Below are 26,174 nucleotides of genomic sequence, written 5' to 3'. Positions count from 1 at the left end.
TACCCAAAGCGTGCAGCGTGCGTTCCACCTCTAAGTCACTTATGAACTGTTTATTGGGCCTCATTTCTCATATTATTTGGCACTATTCTGCACTTTAAGTTGGATGTATATATTTAATTCATATCTTATGTACACCAAGTGTTAATATCTTTGGCTCACCACCATTTAGCTGTGTGATTTACATTGTTTTATATATAATTTTACCACTTGACTGTCAATTTTAATATTCAGGGTACGAACAAGGAATTGCTTGCCCCTGAATAACTAGTAGCAAGCGCTATATTAACCCCATTTGGGGTTTTAAACTTTTCACTTACCTTTTATACTATAGCAGCTGCTATCACCACCCCATAATCACCTTATTTATTTATTTATTTACATTCACACATCCCCAGTTAGGTCATCCATAGGCGCGAGGGATATACACCTATTGGAGTATATATATATTTACTAATATATGGATTTATGTGGTTGTACAATTGACTGAGCACAGGGTCCAACACGGAAACTTCCTACTATGTTAGTGCATAATGAAACTTGAAATTGTGAGGTGGATGTGCCTCCACCCTAAAAAAAAATACCAATGTAATAGTATTTTTTTTTCCACAGCTGAATTCCAGGATTGAAACAAAAATTAACAAAAGCCTAACTAGATAGTTTTAAAAAAAGAATCGCTACCGGCTATTGCTCCTTCAGTGCTCATTCACATGCTAGGTTGGGTATTGGACCAGGCTAATTGTTTTTTAATCCTACATTATGGGACACTGGATGAGTATCCGGGTACATTGGGATATGCTGCTTTCTTCAGGGGATTGGGTACTGACAAACAAAGATGAAAAGAACAGTCCAATTTAACACCTCCCACTCTCCACTTGCCTCAGTTTCTTTGCTAATGTCTTAGGAGAATGGACCTCTTCTCTCCTCTGAAAAGCAAGCTACTACTTGACTTGTTTGCTTGCAGCTTTATGAATTAGCCAGTACTTGGCATAGCTGCAGACTGCACCTGGATCCCACTGGGAAGACGACATGGGGTTGGCCTGCAATTTCTGTTAGCATTGGACTCTGTTGGGTGCTTAGACATTACTCCGTGTAATACATGATTTAGCATCAGAGTTGAGTGGCCCTAAAAAGTGGGCCATTCTCACCTTATATGTCCCCCCCCCCTTTATTTCCCTTTTCTTCCTGTATCAGGGGTTTACACCCCATAGTGACAGTCCACATGTTGATTTAGATTGTTGTTTCTAGAATGTTACTGGGGACGCCCCCCCCAGGACACAGTTTGGTCTTTGGTCACAAGGGGGTGCCTGGGGTGGGGATGTCTCTCTACTTGCTGTTTGACATTGTACCCATATGCTAGAATATGTTGCGTTGGACTGTTTCTAACGGATCCGCATTTGTTACTGCAGGTCTACTTTCCTTTGTAGAATCTTTCAACTATTGTTATTGCAACTGTTGTTTGCTTGTTTTATTATTAAAACTAAGAAAAACTTTTGAAACTAAAAGTGGGCCATTCCTGTAACCAATCCGGCAATTTCATGTCTCATCAAGACTTTGACTGTCCCTGTCAAGGACAGGGATCTGGTTTGAGCACAACTTTACGTCCCTGCCCTCTCCACTGTGCACACTTCAGGCATGGAAAATTGGCAAGTGGCCTTGCTCACTCATCGTCAAAGTCTGGATTTCAGAGAATGGTCTCTTCGCTACAAGGTGTTTCAGACCCCTCTGTCACAGGTACAGGACTCTGGACAAGGACCTCCTGGCTTTCAGGTTCACTAACAATAGAGCAGGTTTGTCTCCAGGTGCAGATATCCTCTAGCCTTTGAAGTACATTGTCTGGTGACTCCATGGGAATAATTCATTCTGAGCTGCCCCTTTCCTCCTCTGAAACTTTTCCTGGTCTTTACTAGTGTTTTTCACCTTTTTTCAGTCAAGGCACTCTTTAAAAATTATGGACAATCTCGAGGCACCCTTTAAAAAAATTAAACCCCATTCTAAAATGTAAAAGCTATTCAAATAATTTTACATAATGCAGCAACATCCAAAAGTTCAAGTAGGACACCCAACGTTAGATGTGATTTATTCTTCCAAAGCAAATACAATTTTGAAAACTGGTTCTGTCTAGCATACCAATGTTTCCCTCCATCACTCAGCTAATGTGACCCCAGCGCTGATGGAGAGGAGCAGGGGAGGGTCAAACAAGGCTGCTGTCCAGGCGACCGAGATCCTCCTTATCAACTGATGATGTCATTAGTCATTAGGATGCCAGTAGCTAAAACGTTTTAATGGTGCACAATAAAAACCTGTGGCTTTTTGTAACTAAAAAGGCAGCATTCATCTACACTCCAGCTTGTATACAATTTTGTTGCCATTTTGCCAAGGCACGCCTGAAGAAATCTCAAGACACCCTGGTTGAAAAAGACTGGTCTATAGAACAGAATAAAGATGGAGGGTATTTCAGTAATTGATCTCACATTGAACAGGCTCCTGAGGATGTAGTACTCAAACCTTGGCAAACAGTCAGCCGGCCATCCAAGGTTGTTTGAAGCTTCTGTCCTAAAGGGGTGGTTTACCACGCTTCTTCCTATACGCTGGCTTTATAGGCCTGGCTGTTGAAGCCCAGGTAATGAGGGTTGGGGGCTTGTTGGATTGTGTTGTTCCTAAGCTCTTGAAATCTATGAAACTTACTTCTTGCAAAGTCTACCTTTGTACTTGGAAAGCCTATTTCTCATGATGTGAGGCAAGGAGATTCCATCCCAGGAAGTTCTAGACAAATCCTTTCTTTCTCCATTCTGATTTGGATTAGTGGTTGGCCTTGGAGTACCATCAAGGGATAAATCTCCACCTTAGTGGTTCTCTTTTAGAGATTGCTTGCCTCCTACATCTTAGTGAAAGCCTTCATCCAGTGACTCTGTGGGATCTCAACCTGTTTCTGTTGGTCCTTTTGAAACCACTCTTTGTTGATATTTCTATGTTTACCCTTACTCATAAGATTATTTTTCTCATTCCCATCACCTTAATGAGGGGACTTAAGTTGGCAGCCATAACTTGTAAAGAAACCTTTTTTTTGTGTTACACAGAGTGTCAAGGTTGTTTTAAAGAGGTTGTAAACCCTCTTGTATAACTTTTACCTATAGGTAAGCCTATATTAAGGCTTACCTATAGGTGCTATAAATATCTCCCAAACTTGCACCGTTTAGGAGATATTTACAGCGCAAACTGCCGATGACGTCATCGACGCAGGCGCTCTGAGGGAACGGCCACCCGTGCCGTTCCTTCAGAGCTCAGTGCCGTGAACGGCGGCTCCCGCGCGCATGATGTAATCGCGCCTCCGGCCAATCAGATGGCCGGAGGACGCGAACCCGGAAGCGGGACGGCAGGACATGTCGCCGTCCTGTCGCTGAGGTGGCGGCACGGCGGGGGCTTCGTTTTAAGGTAAGTACTACATAATGAGCTAGTATGCGATGCATACTAGCTCATTATGCCTTTCTCTTTACAGGGCTTTTTTTTTTCTCGGTTTTTTTTTTTGACTTTACTTCCTCTTTAAGGCTCTAGGCCTCTTTTCTTCGTAAGTCGGTCTCTTCCTTTCACCTTAACCAGGACATTCCCTGAATGTGGTATGATCTGTTCATGTTTAGCCCTTTTTTGACTGTGACTCCTTGTTTGTCAACCGAGAAGGTCAACCTGCTTTTTGTTTCACTGTTCAAAGATGAATTCAACAACTCACCATTCAAACCTACGACTTCAAGGGCAAGGTTCTGCATTTCTTGTCAAAGCATAATACACCACATCAGTTCATGATTGTTGACTTTTCAGCATCAGGCATCTGTTTCTTTGATCACACGTTCATTAAGTTTTACCCCAGGTGGATGTTCAAACCTCAGCTGACACTGGATTTGGTTGTAAGGCTCTTCTGGTGGCTCTGCTGAGAGATTCTGTTAACATGTTAGTTATTGCTGGCTTTTTAGCATTTTGTGACTTGTGTTACTCAACTGCTTGTGTTGCTCAACTGATTTTTAGACATCCCAATGTACCTGAATATAGTTACCTAGTTAATGAGGTAGAAAAAAGACAATAGTCCATCCATTTCAACCTATGAGGAGTGTGTGTGTGTATAGGTGTTTATGTCAATAGTACATCGTATACCTCTGTATGTTGTGGTCGTTAAGGTGCCCATCTAATAGTTTTTTGAACTATCGATGCTCCCTGCTGAAACCACTGCTTGTGGAAGACAATTCCACATTCTTACCATTCTAACAGTAAAGAACCCTTTATGCAGTTTAAGGTTAAACCGCTTCTTTTCTAATTTTAGTGAATGGCCGCGTGTCTTTTTTAATTCTCTTTCGCTGAAAAGTTTGTTCCCTATGTTAGGGTCGCCAGTACGGTATTTGTTAGGGATGCACCGAAATGAAAATTTTGGGCCGAAACCGAAAATGCAGGATGCCCTTGGCCGAAAACCGAAACCGAAAATGACTTTTCCCCCAAAAAAAATTTAAAATGGATAGAACAGGGGCATACACCAAAAACAGGCAGCGACGTACACCTGTCGCTGCCACCCTGTCACAGTATATGTACTGTGACGGGTTGGCAAGAGGTTAATTTAATTACCAATGGTATTTGTATTATGAAGCATGAGGAGTTAAGGTATTGTCACTGCTGGTCACTCATCTATTAGTGACCGACCAGTGGCAGGTAATTAACACCTTTGTGCTGCATTAGTGCAACCAGTGCCAGTGCAACCAGTGTTAATTAACACTGGTACTGGTTGCACTAATGCAGCACAAAGGGGTTAATTACCTGCCTCTGGTCGGTCACTAATAGATGAGTGACCAGCAGTGACAATACATTAACCCCCTCATGCTTCATAATACAAAAACCATTGGTAAGCTGCCTCAGCTCCCCCCCCCCCACTGCCTCAGCGTCCCCCTCGGCAGTACACCCCCCCCCCCCCCCACTGCCTCAGCGTCCCCCTCGGCAGTACACCCTCCCCCCCCCTCTGGCTCAGCGTCCCTCCTCGGGTGTCCTTCATTCAAAAGTCCCGCCTCTGGCTGGCGGCCTGCCTCCCGGTGATGGTCACTACTACGATCTGTGTTGAATGAAGTGACATACCGGGCGGGGCAAGCGGCCGCTATAGATAGAACTATGTGATCCATCCCTGTCAGCTCAGCGCGGCTATGTGTGAATGAGAAGTGACCTGACACCGGGCGGGGGGAGCGGCCACTAATAACTATAACTATGTGAGCCTTCACTGTCAGCGGAGATACATGCCTGACAGTGAAGTGAAGCTCACATAGTTATAGTTATTAGCGGACGCTCCCCCCGCCCCCCTGCCCGGTGTCAGGTCACTTCTCATTCACACATAGTCGCGCTGAGCTGACAGGGATGGATCACATAGTTCTAGTATCTATAGCGGCCGCTCGCCCCGCCCTCCCGCCTGTTATGTCCATTCATGCACACATCTAGTAGTAGGGACGTCATTAAGAGGCGGGCGGCCTGCCAGAGGCGGGACTTTTAAAACCTGCCCTGCGCCTTCCTCACGGCGGCCATTATTTTCGGCAATGTTAACCCATTATCGGCCGAAATGGGATAGGCTCATTTTCGGCCGATAATTTCGGTGCATCCCTAGTATTTGTACATTGATATCCTATCCCCTCTCAAGCGTCTCCTAGTTCAATGCTAGTAGACTTTCCTCATAGTTGAAGTCTTGTAAAGTGCTAGAATTATCGTTTATCTCTGGAGTGAATCCCCTTTTGAATACATGCCAGTATTCTGTTGGCTTTGCTTGCAACAGCCTGGCATTGCATACCATTTCTGAGCTTGTCATCTACTAGAACCCCCAGGTCCCTTTCCATCATAGATTCCCCAAGAGGTTCTCCCCCTAGCAAGTAACCTGAGTTCATATTTTTGACACCCAAATGCATTACCTTACATTTTCCAACAATAAACCTCATTTGCTATGTAGCTGCTCACCCCATTATTTTGGTTCAGGTCTTCTTGTAAGGTTTCCACATCCTGGGTAGAAGTTATCGCCCTGCTTAGCTTGGTATCATCCGCAAACACTGAGATTGAGCTGTTTATCCCATCCCATAAACGGTTTAGGAATAAAATAAATAGGATTGGTCCCAGGACAGATCTTTGGGGGACCCCACTTTCCACACCAAACAATTCCAAGTACTCCCCATTTATCCCCACCCTTTGGACTTGCCCCTGAAGCCAATTTTAAATCCAGGTAACCACGCTATGGTCCATACCTACGTACCTTAGTTTGTACAGTAAACGTTTGTAGGGAACTGTATCAAATGCCTTTGCAAAATCCAGATACACCACATCTACAAGCCTTATTTTAGCTAGATAGCAGCTCACTTCTTCATAGAAGGTTAAATGATTGGTCTGGCAAGAATGATTCTTCATGAATCTATGCGGATTACTACTAATGATACCGTTTTTCTTACTAAAATCTTGTATATAGTCCCTTATCATCCCCTCCAATAGCTTGCAGTCTATTGATGGTAGGCTAACCGGCCTGTAGTTCCCAGGGATATATCTCAGCCCTTGTTGCCACGTTGGCTTTTCTCCAATCAGCCGATACCATTCCTGTCGGTAGACTGTCCATCAAAATTAGGTACAGTGGTCTGGCTACCACCTGGCTGAGTTCCTTAAGGACCCTCGAGTGTAAGCCATCTGGTCCTGGTGACTTATTTATGTTAAGTTTTTCAAGTCTATTTCTGAGTCTGTTTTCTGTTCACCATGGGGGTGCTTCCTGTGACTTGTTAACATTAATGTTACAGTCTAGGTTACTGTACCCCCCGTTTCTTTTGAAGACTGAAGAGAAGAATTCAGAACCTTTGCCTTTTTATATGCTTTTTTTATGTTGGAGTTTAGCCACCAGGGTTTATTTTAGCTCTTTTAAACCTATTGTTGGAATGCACTAGCCAATACCTTTAGTTTGTTCTTAAAGCACTCCCATTTTTCCTCTGTGTTTTGTTCCTGTGATTCTGTCCCATTTAAAATCATCTAGCAAAGAGTGCAGTTTAGGGAAGTTGGCTCTTTTGAAATTCAGTGTCCTTGTATTACCCCTGTGTTTCCTATTTCTGTGATTTTATACCAAAACCTATTGACCTGTGCTCACTGTTTCTGAAGTTTCCCCATATGTCTACATCCTTGATCAAGTCTGTGTTATTTGTAATCAGTAGGTCAAATAACACATTGTTGCTTGTTGGTGCATTCACCATCTGACCCATGAAATTGTCCTGCAAAACATTTAAGAAATGCCGAGCCTTAGACAAATGGGCGGTTCCTTCTGCCCAGTTTATATCTGGATTATTAAAATCCCCACTATAATGAAATTTCCCATCCTTGCCGCTATTCCAAGCTGTGATAGGAGGTCCACCTCCCCCTCCTCTTTCTGGTTAGGGCACCTTGTAGCATACGCCCAGTATTACTTTCCCCTTAGTTTCCTCCCTTTGAAGCTCTACCGGTAAGGATTCCACCTCCTCCCTAGCTCCATTAGTGATATCATCCCTCATATTCACTTGCACATCATTCTTGATATACAGGCATACCCCTCCTCCTTTTTCACCTTCCCTATCTCTGCGATAAAGGGAAAGGTTGCCAGACAATCATGAGAGCTCCCAAACCAAGTCTCTGAAATTCCCACAAAATCTAAATCCTCCACTTACCTTAACAGCTTCTGTTCTCCCATCTTGTTAGCCAGACTTCTAGCATTGGTATACAAACGTTCTAATTTTGTCTAGTCGCATACTTTATCCTTTGTTAGATGTTATGAGGCTGCAATTTGGATTTGTCAACCTACTTACCTTGGGTTTTGGAATTCTTGTCACCCTACCGCTAATGTCCCCAATATTGCCCGCTGAACCTTGCTCCAGGCTTGCTAGCTCTACATCTGGTAGGTAAGGTATCTAAATACTCATCTTGTGTCCTGTAATCTAGCCAACAAAAAGGCAGTATAGCCTATTTTACTGCAGTGTAGTCTGCAGAGAAATCCAGGAACTGGATGCATTTTATGCAAGGGATGCCTAGATCACAAGACTGGCAAAACAACAAACCCACTGCCAGCTAAAACTGTTCACATATGTTCATTTAATTTATGTATGTATCAGTTTATCTGGAATTTAGCTTCAACACAGGAAAACTATTTAAAGCCCTCGAGTGATACTTACAAAAGTGTTTGCCAGGTGAAGAGCCCATCTGAAAAATGAATATATGCTTTGCTAAAAAATGCAATCTTAATTTGTGTTCATCAGGCACAGCAGCACTAGAGGAGGATGCCCAGATATTAAAGGTCATTGAAGCCTATTGTACAAGTGCCAAAACACGCCAAACCTTAAATTCCAGTAAGTGCCTTTTTGTTTCTACCACTTTGCTTCTCTAATTTGTGCAATTGTACTGCCCTGTTTGCCTTTTGGCATTAACACACATTGCTTGCAAAGTTATGGGGGTTATGTGTTTGAATTTACTGAAAAACTCAAAGAATATGCAAATTTTAATTACAAAAAAAATAAAGTATTTACAGCTGCTTGATATGTTCAGTATGTCATGGAGTACATTTTTTTCCCCAACTTTTTGAATCAGAACCGCAGCTGATATAAGCCTTCCACATCTTGCTTTAGCTATCAGGCCATGTATTTTGAAATCTTTGTTTTTAAGGTTTTATTTAAATTGTATAACATTTTAAATGATCATTTTAACCTGGATACATACCAGCATCGACAGCTCATTTTAGGACCAGTGTTTTACATTTTGACTACTGAGCTACATAAATAAAATGGGTAGTAATTTATGGTTCCTTGTAATCCTCAAACTATGCCAATCGCTGACTGTCAAAAATCATTACTTACATTCTAGTTGAACTTGCAATGTTTTGGTATTGACTGTTGCTCATTGTGCATTCAGGTACTATATATGAGAGGATGTGTTGAAAAAATAGAGCATATTAAAATAACAATGTACTTTCTATCATGCTGGTTCTGGAGTAGCTATATGACCTATCCTACAAATGTTAATGACCTAAAGTCAAGAACAGTCAATTGTATGTTTTAACAAATAGGGCTTGCTGAAACCTAGTCCCCTACTAACAGAAAACAGGTTGCCTTAATTATTTTATTTTTTTCCTTTAAAATGCATAGCATGGTGTAAGCTTGTTACATAAATGTACATTTAACCTGCATAGTACTATGTCCAGAGACTCGGTGGCAAGTGTTTTAAATACGTCTGTTTATTTCTTATGGCTGGTAGGATGGAAGTGTTTGTTTTTCAGTACTGTTTTGCAGCAGGTAAGCAGAGACGTCTGTGTTGTGACATTGTTAAGGGAACGCAACTACTACACACCTTTTTCATGATGGCAGTATACAGTACTGTCTTTTATGTTACCCTCTGATCTGCTTAAATATCACTTCCTAAAACAGCTTTTTCCATGTGCTTTGCAGATGCTGTTTTTAAGTTCGACAAATAATTGTAGCAACCACAGTAAAAAAAAAAAAAAAAATCATATTTAATTCAAGCTTTTCCATTCTGCTTTTACCCTTCATGTTTTACACCTTTCGACCTTGCTCCTTGATGGCTGCGATATGTCTTTTCAACCTGTTATACCTGTTTCTGGTGCCATCTTAGAATAGTCCTGTCAAAAACATTGACTTTAGCTTAAATTAACTTCCACTCATTTTGTCAGACTCCTAATTCCTAATTAAAAATTGCTAAAAGTGGCAGCTTGATGCCAGATTTGAAGCAAGTACAACTTCCCTTGGGATTAGTAAAGTATTCTGAATCTGAAGTACAGCAGCCAGTTTATTGCCTACAGTTGAGGAAGGCATTTACAGACAACATTAGTAACATTACAGCCATAAGAGTTAGTGTTTAATTTTTTATTTTTTTAAATAAATGTGGATTTCAGTGTGTGAAGGGGGCCACAATAATTATAGATGTGGGATATTTAGCCTTTCAAGTTTCAGTATTTTTCCAGCATAAAGCCAATGGTTGGTGCAAATTACATTGATTCCACATGTTACAAATAGCAGTTAGATATATAAAATTCCTCATTATTTGTGCAAGTTTAATCTACCAATCATTTACATATAAATAATTTTGTCTGTATTTTCTGAGAAAAATGGAACTGCATGCAATCCTATGAAACATATATGTTGATGGTACTGTGTGTAAGTGATTGGTATACGGTCTTTCTCTTTCAACTTTCCATAAATAATGGTACTCTGGCTAACAGAAATCCTGACCTCAAAGTGAAATAAAGTCCTCCCTCACTTGCACTAAACTTCTATAGAAGTTTTTCTTCACTATTTCTTTTAAAAATAATGCTTGTTTCATTGCACTTTGCCGCTCTATAATATACCATACTGCTACAGAACCATTAGAAGCCTAATTTATGGAGCAGAACCCTCCCAGACTAGGCATGATTCTGTTCCCAGAATGCATTTCAGAGCCACAGTTGCTGCAAGTTCACAAAATGCATTCACATGCCAAAGTAGTTTATATTTACTCCTGCCGGCACTGTCTTATCTCATGAAGTAACTAATGAAATCTGCAAAGCTTTGTTCTCCTTTTTTTAACAATATTTTCTTTTTTTCCCTCTCTTCCCATCACCCTTCTTTTTGCTTTTTGTTTTGTTTCATGTTACTGTTTTGGTTGTGGCTTTTTTCCTGTCCTATTCTTTCCTTTTTTGTTCTTTCCTTTCATCTTTTGCCTCCCCACCGTTACCATTTCATTTCACCCATACATCATCCTTAGCATGGCAAGGCACTGACCTGATGCATAATCACGTCTTGGCTGATGATGACCAATCAAGTCTAGACTCCTTGGGTCGTCGCAGTAGTCTTTCTCGTTTGGAGCCTTCAGACCTCTCCGAAGACTCTGACTATGACAGTATATGGACAGCCCATAGTTACAGAATGGGGTCTACTTCTCGTAAGAGCTGTTGCTCATATATCTCTCACCAGAACTAATGCACTTCTAAACTCTTTTCTTAACAAAATGCTTGTTATACCACAACCTACTTTTTCTTAGATGTTTACTTGTGTTTTCTGTCTCCTTTAATGTGATTGTTTAAAAAACTTTGTATGTGTGGATCCAGGTTCCTTTTTCCAGCTAAACAAAAAATCTATATATATCTGTCCACAAAGGTTTAAGTGTACATTGGAAATATACCTCACACTCTTATAACGCTTGCAGTGAGTTCCTAGTTTTATGTAAGAGAACATGAGCATTCTTTTTTTTTTTTTTTTTTTTTACATACGGCAGATTAAGTATTCTGTCTTTGATGTTTCTTTTAAAGTGATAATTTTTCTGTGCATTTTTGTAATTTAATAACACTGAAAACCATACAGATTTGTGAGGACTTTTTGTGAATATATAATTTTGTAAAGAAATCATAAATCATTAGTTATGAAGAAAAGATTGTTGTATGGGAAGCCCCTGCTGCTCACCTCATGTGACTGGCATTGGGCAGCATTTGCACAGCTGTGTGTTAAAAGTAATTTGGCACAAGTACGTTGGGTGTACATATACTTTTCAGGTGGCACACAGAAGCAACTTTTGTCATGTCACATTGCTGCTGCCAAAATTTCTCATTTTTTGTTTTATATTTGGAAATGGATGTATATTATCTTGCAGTATTTAAATTATTTTCATATTTTAATGACTATGTGTAAAACATTTCTGTATGCAATTAAGGGCCTTCATTCCTCATAGCTGCCAAGAAAATGTTTATTTTGGAGTGGAGATTGAAAAAAATTAAAAAAGACAGCCAGATATAGTACCAATTTGTTTTCTCCAACCCCCTCATAAATAGAGAACACTTGATTCTCCACCTGAGTCTCATACCCTTTTGTTCTAACAGGTTTTACAGGAAATGTATATAGAACAGGAGGGCTTTCTCATCTATCCTTTAGTTTAGCCTCACAAACTACATTGAGGATAGAGCGAGAATTTCTCCAGCCCTGTCTGCACATTCTGGGAAAGCAGTGGAAAACTCTCAGCTTGCTTTGTGGCAGGTATGACCCTTAGGCTAGACATTTAATTTTATTGTCGCTTTCCGCATTTAGGTTTTGCTAGACAACTCTTCATACAGGGAATCTGTTAGTGCATAAGATGTTCTTTTAATGTTATCGTTTATTTTGCCTTTCCTCTGGTGTACGCGAGCCCTTACTACAGTATTTTTATTCATTCAACATCATCGGTGATTGCTGTTATTTTTTGAGTCCTATAAAAGCTGACTTTTTCTGGGAAGTATTGCATGGAATATTCCTTCAATCACTCTGAATATAATTTTTATTGTAGTCTGAGTGTCATTATGCATTTTATGACACATTTACACCCTAGAATACTCTAAGCAGTGCTTGTCCTGCAGTTCGATTTATGGTTCAGTCAGATATAATAGGGCCTGTTTCAACAGGCTTTGAGCTTGTGTGGGTGGCATCAGTTTGAGATGCTCATAACATCATTCAGAATTAATTTACAGGTGCATTTGACCTCCTTCAGACTTTAATTTGTTCTCTTAGTTTGAATAGTACAATTGTTTGCTTTAGCCCATGGTTAGAGACCACTTAAATGTGACATGTAGGCAAGAGAAAAAAAACTGAATTAAGTTCAGTAGAAGTAAGCCCATTTCTTAGTCATACATTACAGGACAAATATCTTTGAGTTGTATGCAGCTTCCTTCAGGTGGTTTTGACACTGGCAAAAAAGAAAGCCTCAGGCGTATCCCCTATTTAACCCCTCCCACTCCAGATAACCCTGTTTTTGAGTAAGAGAAGCTGATCTTTTTCATGTGGATGTTTTTGCTCTTGTAGATTCTTCTGGCAAGATTGCTGGCTGCACCATATCCACTTTGATTCTTTTTTGCAGCTTTCCAATTGGTTGACTCTCTGGCTGAGCCTTGGGCGACCATACCCAGACCCTGTCTAAAATAGATGGGGCCAGCCTGCAATGTTGCTTTGGACACTGAAACCTATTATTGGCAAGCCCCACCATGCAACCTGCAGCTATCTGACCTTATCTGTCTGGTGTAAATGCATGACCCAAGACCCTAGTTCCACCTTTAAGTCTCTACGTTCACCACCACCTAGAGCTTTTAACTGTGGTCTTAAGCTACTGCTTCAATACCTTGGTAGATGCTCTTTGCCAGATTTACAGGATGTCATTCTCTCTGTTGATACACGGAGGATCCTTTGGTTCAAATAGTGGTCAGCTGAGTTTATGTGCAAAAAACACCTTGAGTGGCTGCCCTTCAATAGATAACACCTGATTGGTCTCTCCTTGGACAAGTACATCAAGGAGATCTGGAAGTGCGCGGACTCTTTACCCTAGTCCTGAAAAAAGATTTCTTAGGGGATACATGCTGTTGGTTTCCACCTGGCTGATCTCCTGCTAAAGAACCAGTCCTCCCTAACCCTTCCAGCCAGTGTTTAGCGGACAAGGCAGACTCTGCAGATATTCAGTTCGATCTTCAACTTTCGGACGTTGTTGCTGAAATGGGTTCAAAGATTGGGGTACCTGATCCATTCATTGCATATGGCCTTGTCCAGGATCTTTCTGCCCCAGGACAAACTTCTGTCCCTCCACTCATGTGCTAGGGCCCTTCAGTCCCAGGGTCGGCCCTCAAATTGAGCCTGTATGAGGTTCTTGGCCTTATAGTAGCCTCCTTCAAGGCAGTGCCAAATACCCAGTTTATTTCTGGACCATCCTAATTCAAAATTCTGGCAGTGTAGAACAAACACTTGTTCCTTGGACCACCCATATGACTCTTGCAAGGACAGACTCTCCCTGGTATGGTGAAACCCTTTCTCTCAAAGAGGTAACCATATCTTAAGATGGATGCCAGCCCCTTTGGGGTGGGGAGGAGGTCTGAATGCCCTGTTGGTGCAGCAGACTTTGCTGTAGAAGGAATCCCATTTTCCCATCAGCATCCTGGAATTCAGGACAATTTAGTTGTCCCCTCAGTAATCAATTTTCAGTTGCTAGGTCTCCCTTCAAGAATATAGTCTAGTCTGACAGTGCCACAGCTTTGGCCTACATCCAACTATTATGGAGGCAACAGAAGTTGTGCTGCTCAATGGGAAGAGGACTTAATCTCCTCTTTGGCAAAATGGCATGTTCTGACCACGTCCATATCCCAGGTGTGGAATATTGGCAGGTGGTCTTTCTCAGTTGTCAGCCTCTGGACCCAGGGTAATGGGCTCTCCACCCAGAGGTGCAAAGCTTTTTGCCAAAGGTGGGTGATGCCAGACATGGATCTTCTGGTGTCCAGATCCCCAACAAACTAAACTGGTTTCATCAGGTCAAGGGATCCTCAGGCCTTCGAGTTGAAAACTGGTGACTGAGTGATCAGTTCCCCCTGATCTACTTATTTTTGCCTCTCCAGCTTTTCTCTGTTCTTCTCTGCAGGTTCAAAATTGGAAGGGCATTTCATTGATTCCAATTACACTGAACTAGCCCGGGGTGGGTTTGTATTTAGACATACTCCTCTGAATGCTCCTTTGTGTCTCCATAGGACCTTAATTTGGTTCTTTCAATCTTTCAAAGGCCCCCCTTATTGCTTAAATGGAATATTATCTTATCTAACCTCACTCACAAGGTGGCCTGTCTCGTTGTGATCATCTTTGTAGTGGGTGTCTAACTTAATAGCCATATCCTGTAAAGAACCCTTCCTGGTGTTGCACAAGGACAACTTTGTCCTGAGACCTAAATCTTTTTTTCTCCTTATGGGGGTTTCCTCCTTACACCTTAACCATAGAATTGTTCTTCCCTCTGAAAAATCCCATGGAAGATTTGTTTGTTGTGCGTCCCTTTTAGTGTTTGTTGTGATGCCCACCCCTCAGCTGGATTTCTTTTGAACATCCTATAGTGAAAGACTAGAGATTCCATGTCCTCTTTTATACAACTAAGAAAACAGGATTTTTGACTTGCCAGTAAAATCATTTTCATGAAGTACTGTACAAGACCCAAATTCCTCCCTCTGTTCTTTGTTATCTACCTAATACTTGCTACAAAACTTAGGCTAGCTGGGAATGGGATGGGTTATATAGGAGATGTCCCTGCAGCTTTTGTTTTGCCAGTGTCCAATCACCTGAAAGTGGCTGCATATAACACATATTGTAAAGACTAACGATCCTGTGTCCTATGCTCTACTCCAAGAAACAAATTTTAGTGATAGATCAAAAAATCCTATTTTCACACATCATTTTTGTAAATTCCTTCCTGGAATTCCTGGAATTATTGGAACAAGAGGCTTACTGGTATATGATTCCTGTAAGTCGAGTCCCCATTAGGTATAGAGCACTTGTTTTTTCTTTCATTCTCCGTTTTTGTAGTTACACTTGACATCCTTTGAAGGCATATGCCACTGCTGCCTAAAACCTAGTTGAGCAAAACGGTTTTTAAGTAATTTTTGGACAGTGTGGGAAAGGGACATAACCTTTTTTTTGTGGTCTGTATCGAAATTGAAAAGATCTTGCCCTCTACTTCTATCTGGAACAAAACACACATTTCTCTGTAAAATGAGGAAGCTTTATTATTAAAGTAGAACTATAGGCAAAACTTGTTTTTCATTTAGGATAGAGTAAGAGAAGGTCATGATCCCTGTCACTTTTGTTGGCCATCTGTGTCCAGTGAGGAGATTAACCTTCCCTACCTGTCCCATTGCCAAAATAGGATGTGAGAGGAAAACCTTGCAAATAAGGGGATCCATTGGAGTCCCACAGGTCACCAGAACTATTGTCCCCATTGGAAGATTTATCCTCTATTACTGTTGTGGGAACAACCCAAAATGTGGGATTTTCTTTTACTTTCACTTTTGATGATAACCGTAAACAGGAAAAATAGGTTAAATCTCTCTAACGGAGGCACAGACCGCAATAAAAAAATGACAGGTGTTCTAATCCATCTTCACTCTTTCTAAAACTTAAAAAAAAGTTTTGTCTTTAGTTATACTTTAATGTCTGTTTTCTGTCCCTGTGACAACCAATGCTGTAATTACTTGCCCAGCTAGAAAAACCTCCCCAAGTTTACTCTTTCCAAGTCTTTGGAAAAGATTTGGCTGCAAATGGGGTGCTAAGATTCTGCTATTAAGCCAATATTTATATTTCTGTGAAACCACATATGTTTAAATTACCAAGTGTTCTTTTATTTTCTTATGTTGAAAGAATGTGAAATTTTTTCTACAAGTTTGTGCCAAATTTTTAAAGAAGTATAACAGTGAAAGTTTAAGGTTTTCTCTGTCAAATTTTGACATTGCAGTTGACAGAATTAATTTTCTCACAGAATTTTTGCAATTCTTCTCTTGGCTTGGTAGTATGGACAGACAATTCTGAGGCCACAGTCAAGAGAATATACAGTATCTGACAAAAGTGACTACACCCCTCACATTTTTGTAAATATTTTTTTATATCTTTTCATGTGACAACACTGAAGAAATTACACTACAATGTAAAGTAGTGAGAGTACAGCTTGTATAACAGTGTAAATTTGCTGTCCCCTCAAAATAACTCAACACACAGCCATTAATTTCTAAACCACTGGCAACAAAAGTGAATACATCCCTGAGTGGAAATGTCCAAATTGGGCCCAAAGTGTCAATATTTTGTGTGGCCACCATTATTTTCTAGCACTGCCTTAACCCTCTTGGGCATGGAGTTCACCAAAGCTTCACATGTTGCAACTGGAGTCCTCTTCCACTCCTCCATGACGACATCATGAAGCTGGTGGATGTTAGAGACCTTGCGCTCCTCCGCCTTCCATTTGAGGATGCCCCACAGATGCTCAATAGGATTTAGGTCTGGAGACATGCTTTGCCAGTCCATCACTTTTACCCTCAGCTTCTTTAGCAAGGCAGTAGTCACCTTGGGGGTGTGTTTAGGGTCGTTATCATGTTGTAATACTGCCCTGTGGCCCAATCCCTGAAAGGAGGGGATCATGCTCTGCTTCAGTATGTCACAGTAAATGTTGACATTCATGGTTCCCTCAATGAACTGTAGCTCCTCCGTGCTAGCAGCACTTATGCAGCCCCGGGCCATGACACTCCCACCACCATGCTTGACTGTATGCAAGACACTTGTCTTTGTACTCCTCACCTGGTTGCCGCCACACATGCTTGACACTATCTGAACCAAATAAGTTTATCTCGGACTCATCAAATCCATGTCCTTAGTTTGCTTGTCTTCAGCAAACTGTTTGCGGGCTTTCTTGTGCATAATCTTTAAAAGAGGCTTCCTTCTGGGATGACAGCCATGCAGACCAATTTGATGCAGTATGCGGCGTATTGTCTGAGCACTGACAGGCTGACCCCCCCCCCCCCCCCACACACACACCTTTAACCTCTGCAGAAATGCTGGCAGCACTCATACGTCTATTTCTGTCCTGTTAAACCGCTGTATGGTCTTTGCCACTGTGCTGCAGCTCAGTTTTAGGGTCTTGGCACTCTTCTTATAAGCCTAGGCCAGTGATGGCGAACCCATGGCACGCGTGCCACAGCTGGCACGCAGAACCCTCTCTGTGGGCACGCAAGCTATAGTCTTATGAGCAGCTGCGGGCACACACAGGCTCCTCACACCTTACTAGGGTGACAAAGCGTCCAGTGTCCGGGCACTGTCCCAGCACTGTCTGCCCCCTCCATATTACACACAGCACTATGACTCAGCACACAACTCTTTGGAGAAATGCTGCATGGCTGCCTCACGGCCCGGCAGAAGGGCAGCCAATCGCCTCCCTCTGCCAGGGAATGTACAGCCAATCGACTGGCGTGGGTGTTTTTTTGCCTGGGGGTTGCCTGTGTGCAGCTGCTTTGTTCCACTGGGGGGGAAAGCTCAGAGATGAGGTCGGAGCTGCCAGTGATGAGCCGTGCCACGTGACCCTGTTCTGCGCTATGGTGATAGGAGAGGTGTGTGTGGGCAGAGGGAGCATGACGGGCTGTAACAATACAAACTTCTACCAGGAATTCTAAGAGGTCTCTGTTACAGGGATACTTCACAAAACATCTTTATTACTGTAGATGGCAAATACACTGTAATTATTGCAATTGTGGCCCCACTGTCCTACTGCAGCAGAGGGGGGACCAGATGTGTGATGTGCTGCATGACAATGTTCTGCATGGCTATATGCTGCATGGCGATGGATGTTGGCACTTTGAAATAAATATGTTGGTTTTGTGTTGCAGTTTGGGCACTTGGGCTCAAAAAGGTTCGCCATCACTGGCCTAGGCCATCTTTATGTAGAGCAACAATTATTTTTTTCAGATCCTCAGAGAGTTCTTTGCCATGAGGTGCCATGTTGAACTTCCAGTGACTAGTATGAGAGAGTGAGAGCGATAACACCAAATTTACCACACCTGCTCCCCATTCACACTTGAGACCTTATACACCAACAAGTCACATTACACCAGGGAGGGAAAATGGCTAATTGGGTCCAATTCTGAGATGTTCACTTAGGGATGTACTCCCTATTGTTGCCAGTGGTTTAGACATTAATGGCTGTGTGTTGAGTTTTTTTGAGGGCACAGCAAATTTACACTGTTATACAAGCTGTACACTCACTACTTTACATTGTAGCAAAGTTTAATTTCTTCAGTGTTGTCACATGAAAAGATATAATAAAATATTTACAAAAATGTGAGGGGTGTACTCACTTTTGTGAGATACTGTAGGTATGTTGGATGGATGAAATGAAAAACTGTAGCAGAGTACTAAAAACCTTTAACTTCTATTGTGCAGGCAATTTCAAGTGACCTTTATTATCTTACTATGAATTTACACTAAAATTTGTTTTGACTCCGTAAAATGCAGTAATCTATAAATAGAATTAAAATGTGTTTTTTTCCTATTTAAGTAAAATCAGTTAGTACATTTTCATGATGGGTGCGTATGCACAATGTCTGCCATTATGAATTTTAGTGCTGCTACCTTCTTGAGCGCTAATTTTAAATTTACAAGTTTGTCTTTAGTACCCAAACTGCTTGAACACTTGATATTAGATCACTAAAAGCAAGCTAGTTAGCGCTTACCTTATCTTACAATATGCAGTATTCGGCATACAACAGTTCTGTGACTTTCTGAACACAGAACCCAGTGGTCACTTAAAATCTGCCATTTAATATGCCAATAGAATAATGTGAGCCAGTCTCACAATAGTTTTGGTGTTGTGATTTTACCGTTGATGAAGCTGAATACAGTCGGTTACAGTGCTCTTGAACTTGCATGTGAATAAAGTCAGCTGTATGCGCACAGTGTATGCTGGAAGTTTAAAGGCTACATTCACCTTTAAAACATGTTGCATATGTATTTAGAGTGTAACGTGTTCCAGCTCATGCCCCGCTCTACCCCCCTCACCACTTACACTGTGACAGTGAGCATGGGATCCTCTCCCCCGTACTTGCTGTCACATTTTAAAAATGACGTAACCGCGTCATTTATTCAAAGCACTCTGTGAATGAAGAAACTACTAGTCCCGTCCTCCACTGGGGAAGACAGTTTGTAGTTATCAATGATCTGTGGGGGCACATATATGTGCCCTCATAGTTTGACAGTTCTTCCAGCTTTCACTCCTCAACCTGTACAGTACAGAGGTACGAGCAAGATAGCTGGAGTAAGTGTCTTCAGGAGCCTGGCATTGCACCTGTGATCCACTTTTGTAGGAAAAAAATAATAAATGCACATTTTTTGTTCTGAATAAATGTCTTTATTATTTCCTAAATGGTGAGCTTAGCCTTTAAATGCTTTTTCCTTGCTGATTGTACAATGGACATGGAGAGCCAAAAAATGTTTCCAGAACACACAGCACAGGTATTGTTTGTTCCTTTTCAATAAAGTATTCCTAGAAAATACAAGGAACATTCTCTTTTGCTTTCCCAAGATCCCATGAGGTCAAGTGACATAACCTTTCCTTGGGAAGATATGCCACTAAAATTTACTACCCATAAATACTGTATACATATAAAAACTGTGTACTTGTATTAAAGTTACCCCTTAGCTTGTATCGTCTAATTACATGATTAAAACAGAACATCATATATCTGTTTTTACCAGGCTGGTACCTTCTTTTTGTTTTTTTTTTTATTTAACCAAAATGATGGTATTATTTAAGGAATTATTACATCTAAATGTATTTTGGTATTTGGTATAATGGGTGGAATCTTTATACTACCCCTATTAACAACAGACTAGTATCCTATCATACAGTTTGATTGTAATGTGTGACTTTACACATTGACCAGTCTGTTTCAGAAAACCAACTCTGATTGTAGTTCTTTGGAATTGTAACCTCTGAAATGAATAATAATTCACTGATAATATATATTTATAGAAAAAATGCTTGTTTGATCCTAAAAATGCTAATTAGAGAAAAGGCTATGGGGTCTATTCATTAAAAATTTACATAGCCATTAATGTGAATTGCAAAAACGGTATCTCTCCTGCGCTCAAGTGATATGCGGGAAGGTGAATGTTCTAAATGGTCTTTTTAGCACAGATAAGGTGGTCTTGCTGCCCCCTCAGGACCAAGGGTATCCAAAAACATTGTAGGACAACAACAAGAGAAGGGCGCATCGACCTTGTGCATTACCACTAAAATGTTTATTAAAATCGAAATGGGTAGCGTACATTATACTCACAAAACAATTTCTGTATGCTCTCTTCACACTATACATGTGCAGTGGCGTGCAGAAAAATGCAGCTCAACAGACGTGTAGTGAACAAGCCCTTAAAATTTGATCTCAATCGAGAGTACTGGAAGTTATTATTTTATTATATACATAAAAAAGCACTTTGTTGGGTAACCTCTAAAGGGTATGCGGCTAAAAAAAAAAAATCTAGGGATACATTTTTTTTTGTATACTTTTGTTTTTTTAAATGTTCGGTAGGGCTTCATTTGGTAGTTCATTGAAAACTACAAGCCATCTGTAGTTACTACAAGAAATCTGTGAAAATTGGGGGAAAATCAGCCACCTCCTGTGACATTGGGGAGCAGCTGGGCTGGTGGATTTGTAACATGTTTCAAAAGGTGAACTTAGACTCCTTCATCCACACTAGACAACACAGATGAAAGGATCTCCTGCTACTGCTATTGTATTTTGAGTTCTGGCCCTGCCCACTGTTAAAATACCTGAACTGTGACTGCATCGGATTACATGCAGCTATGGTTCAGTTAAAAATATTCCATCAGACTCCTTTTGCCCAAAATTTGCATGGTGTAAGGACAGCTTATCACCACATGGAAATAGGCATCCTACACAAAGAAAACTGAAATATATATATATATTTATATATATATATATATATATATATAAATATATTCCAGTAGAACATTACTCCTAGATGGATTGGTCATATATACAAATCGAAATCATGGAAACTATGAAAATAGAGACACAGTGAATATTTTTTTTCTTTTTCTCTTTTTTACACATACAAATTGTTTCAATGGAACACATAATTGCACAGTTTTCAGCTTTGCCAATCATTTGCTTTTGGCTGTAATGCTAGGTTTACAGACCAAAAACCACTTCACTGAAAAGTATTATTGGGAAGCATTAGCAATGCTGAGAGTATTTCCTACTGTAACTTTTGAGAATCTTGCTAACACTGGGGTATCTTTTTTTCATTTGTTGGAGCTTTTAAAACTCTAATACTGTAAAGAATATATAGATAGCAGTGCTCCAAACTGGTGTCTGCCGAGTTTGAAGATTTTACTAGATAGCAGAATTTAAAAGGTTCACATTTTGGAAGTATGTAGCCTCTTGTCCCTGTAGCTGGACGTACTAAAGCCTAACTCCAGGAAAATTCACTGCCTTGCAATATGTAGACATCCCCCTGCACCTGCACTGCAAGAGTTATTGCTTTTTATGGCTAGAGGAGAGATGAGCTTGCCCGGTCCCTTATCTAAATTCCATCTTGGTTGTTCCAGCGCACTCCTTTTCCACTAAAAACCCCTGTCTGTGGGCGGGGACTCCCGTCATCCCATACCTTAAAAGGACATTAAACTTGTATGGTACACTGAGAAGGCTGGAGTGTGACCATAGAGCAACTGTGGGGTACTGGTTGCAGCACTGGAGAGAGCCTGTGTGAACAAAGTAGTAAGATAAGTATTTACGCCTCAATCCTGTGCTCCTAGATTACTGCAAGGTTGTAATGTTTTTATTTTACTGGAGTTGGGCTTTAAGTATGGTCTTATTTCTTTCACATGCCATGACGTGTCCTTTATGTCATGGCATTGAAAGGGTTAAAACAATCTCATGGTTTCCTGGTTTTTATTACTTTTTCATTCCTTCTGACAGTCTAGGACCACGAACAAAGAAAAAGGTTTATGATGGCTTAAGGGATATCAGAGGAAAGATCTATTCCTCCATTATATGAACCTGACATTGTTTTGTTCTGACATCTTCCTGGATTCTGCCTGGCTGTTGCCAGAAAAACAGCAGATGGGGTGCTCCGTCTGCTTAGGCACAGTGCAGTGGAGGGATCAGAGTCCATTAGACCCCAGATATCTCCATAAAGAGTACCTGTCACCTGCATAAAAGGATTGTAAGGCCACTTGTAATAGAAAAACAGTTACGTAAAAATGTATAACTGGTTAAAAAAATAAAAAATCAAATCCAAAAAACTGGATTGTTGTAAGAACTTACCGTAAAATCCTTTTCTCTGAAGTTCATTGAGAGACGCAGCTCTGCTTGATCATAGACTCAATCTATGCTCCTCCCACTAGAGATAGGCACTAGGCAGAAAAAAAACCTGTCCACACCCATAGGGGCTGTCCCAGCAGGCATAACACCTCAGGCTCTGCTATACTCAAATACTCAAACAGTTGTGTTGCAAGCAGTGACAGAAAAAAGTCCATATAACTCAAAAAGTAGAGGGGCGGGAAAAGGATTTTACGGTAAGTTCTTACAAAAATCCAGTTTTCTCTATCGTTCATCGACAGACGCAGCTCTGCTTAATCATAGACTATAGGGAAGTCCCAAAGCAGTAAAAACATGAGGGGATAGAACAAGACAGGAAACAAAAAACCTGAATGCCCCAATGGCCAATGTACCCAACCAGGTAAAACAAAGCTCAACCAGAAACAACTGGAGCTCCCCCAAAACAATGAACCCTCAAAGAGAAACCAAAAAAGGGGGTTCTCTCTTAAACTGCAGCCGGCAAAACCTTGCGGCCAAAAGAAGCATCTGTCTACCTTGTAGAATTTAGTGAATGTATGCACAGACGACCAAGTTGCCGCCTTGCAAACTTGTAGCACCGCCGCCCGATGGCAAAAAGCCCGGGAGGCACTCAGCGCTCTAGTAGAATGCGCCTTCACTGGAAAAGGAGAAACCTGACTCTTCAGTGAATATGCCTGCACCACCGTCCGTCTGATCTATCTGGAAATGGTTGCAGCAGACGCAGCCAGTCCCTTACGAGGTCCATCCGTAAGGACAAAAAGAGCGTCCACTTTTCTGAAGGACGCAGTGGTCTCTAATTAAACCCTGATAGCCCGGAACACATTCAAAGAATGTAAGGCATACTCCTAAGGATGCTGAGGCTTAGGACAAAAGGAAGGCAGTACAATGTCTTAATTTAAATGAAAATCAGAAACCACCTTAGGAAGGAACGACTGGTTAGGTTGAAGTACCACCTTATCTCTGTGAACCACCAGATAAAGTGAGCGGCAAGACAACGCCGCCAATTCAGATATTCTGCGGGCAAAAGTGATCGCCACCAAAAAGGCAACCTTCAGAGACAAAGCAAGCAGTGAAATCTCCCAAAATTTTCTCAAAAGGAGGCTTTTGAAGAACAGACAGCACCAAATTGAGATTCCCATGGCGGTAACGGGGATCGCCGCGGAGGCGCTAAATGGCGCACACCTTTAATGAACGTCTGGATAAGGGAATTCGTGGCTAATGGAGGCCAAGAAATCTTCCTGATGTAGAGACGCTACTACTGTATGGATGGATTCCTTCCGAAACTTCTGTACCCACACAAAGCGGATCAGGGCTTTGAGATCTAGGATGGGGCGCACCTTGCCTTCTTTTCTGGGCACGGTGAACAGGGTTGAATAAAACCCTTAAAAGTGTTCCCGAGCACAATCACCCCTTGCAATAGAAAGTCCTGTACTGCCCCTCTTAAGTCCCTTAACCTGGCTGGGGACAATAGAAGATTGGACGGGAAGAACCTGTCTCCTGGATGAGACTGGATCTCGATTTTTTTTTTTTTTTTTTATCCGAAACGGGTCAATTTGTGAACCCATTTGTCCTGACTCAAGGAAGTCCAGAGTTCTTGGAAGAATCGAAGACATCCCCCCACCCCAGATTTTGGTGAGGGCGCCCCTTCATGCAGACGAGGGCTTGTCTGCTGGTCCGGATTTGTCACCCTCCCAAAGATCTAAATGGTTTACTCCTGTGACCCGGAGGCACAAAAAAGACATTTATGACCAGTAAAGGAAGGCCCCCGCCTATGGCGCAGTGCCTTGCTTTTAGAGGATTGGGGCAGATTAGTGAGCTCACCCCCTGTGATACCTTTTGATTAACTCGTCCAGAGAGGCTCCAGATAGCTTCTCCCCTGTAAAAGGGAGATCAGCAACAGCTTTTTATAGAAGCCTGATCAGCCGACCAGCATTTCAGCCATATCAGGCATCTAATAGCAACCCCAACTGCTGATGACCTGGCCACCAATAAAGCCAAGTCTAGGGACGTATCACACATGAACACTAGGGCTTAGATCAATGGTCTAACAGTTCCAAAACTGCCAGGGGGAAGCTGTGTCGTTTCCGAGTAGCTCTTTAGCAACTTCATCCATTCAGTAGTAGTCTGTGCTATGAGAACATTCACAAAGTTAGCTTTTAACATGTGACCCGTTACCACACGTACATGGCGGAATAAGCATTCGACCCGTCTAGCCACGGGATCTGAAAAGGTTGGCGACTGTTCCAACGGCACCAGAGTCACTTTATTCAACCTGGCCACCTGGAATCCACTTTCGGTGGTACAGCCCACCTGGTATCCACTGCCTCCGCAAAGGGATAACGGCATGCAAAACGCTTTAGGCACCACCAGCATGTGCTTAATGCATCACCATTGCTCATCCACAATAGAGTGAAACAAGTCAGGACAAGGGAATACTTTACCCGATTTGCGGTATTTGCAGGAGCCAAAAGACACCTGCGTACCTGACGCTGTGAGTTCATCAGCCATTTTAAGAGTTTCCCCGCACAGAAACTATCAAATTTTCCACCAAGGCGCGTTCTCGAGCGACAGCGGACGAGGACAGGTTCTCCTCACCGTCAGAATGTGAAGACAACTCTGCCTCAAGCATAAAAAAAATGTGCTGCATGACAGTCCTGTCCCCGGACCACAAGAAAATGTCTGCTATACCTTCTCAATGAGGAATCCTAGAAAATGGCTGCCCATACAAACTAATGGAAGCACAGAGGTCATGAACCACGGCAAAACGGCAGCCCCCATGTGCGCCATGTTGTCTCAGGGACACCCAAAAGAAAGGGGTCCCAGAACAAAAGGCAACTAAGGGTTCCCATACAATGCCCCCCGGACGTCCATCCCCCTGAAATAAGTGTCGAAAACCTCCCGCATTAGTATTCCCCCCCCCCCCCAAGGTGAAAGGCTTCCTGGGGTGCAAGGTAACCGAGGGAGCCCCTAAGGTCTGACTATTCCAGGGAGGGGCCCGCGATCTCCAGGGGTTTTGGGGGGACATTTTACTCACCATACCACGGTACAGATCACCTCCCATGCTGTTAGCCAAGGGGAGGCTGTGACTCAGGGCGTTCCAGGTCGCCTGCGTCCCGGTGAGATAATCCACTCGCAGGCTGGTCCCCGTCCATCGGGGCACTGTCATGGCAAGGCCTAGTTCTGGACTATAATCTGCTCACACTCGCAGGCCAGGCTAGGAGACCTTAAGGATCAAGATTATCCAGTGCGAATACCAGCCGGCTGTTGCTTGTAGTTCCTCTTGATCTTGGTCCTTAGGAACTAACTAGAAAATAAAAAATCGCAAAACTTTCCCTGTTACAGTTAAGACCGAAGTCCCAGCAGGGAACTAGGTCCTGTCACTAGGCAGAACAAACCGTTTGAGTATAGCAGAGCCTGAGGGGTTATGCCTGCTGGGACAGCCCCTATGAGAGTGAACAGGTTTTTTTCTGCCTAGTGCCAATCCCTAGTGGGAGGAGCATAACCCTAT

General features: G+C 42.0%; 1 protein-coding gene across 2 annotated transcripts in view; it reads left to right on the top strand.

Annotated features, from left to right (window-relative positions):
* ARHGEF7 (Rho guanine nucleotide exchange factor 7) overlaps positions 1-26,174 on the top strand; it is a 326,826-nt gene that overhangs the window by 251,222 nt on the left and 49,430 nt on the right. Inside the window, exons 18-19 of one of the 2 annotated variants that reach the window (XM_082244774.1) lie at positions 8,262-8,351; positions 10,756-10,932. In XM_082244774.1, coding sequence (XP_082100900.1) covers positions 8,262-8,351; positions 10,756-10,932 — 267 coding nt within the window. The remainder of the gene's footprint in view (positions 1-8,261; positions 8,352-10,755; positions 10,933-26,174) is intronic. The other variant, XM_082244775.1, reaches the window with a different exon arrangement.

This window comes from Pelophylax lessonae, assembly GCF_965119305.1.
Source record: "Pelophylax lessonae genome assembly, chromosome: 2".
Taxonomy (NCBI): domain Eukaryota; kingdom Metazoa; phylum Chordata; class Amphibia; order Anura; family Ranidae; genus Pelophylax; species Pelophylax lessonae.
The sequence above is the reverse complement of the archived record's forward strand: the minus strand, read 5'-3'. Positions and strand labels throughout refer to the sequence as shown.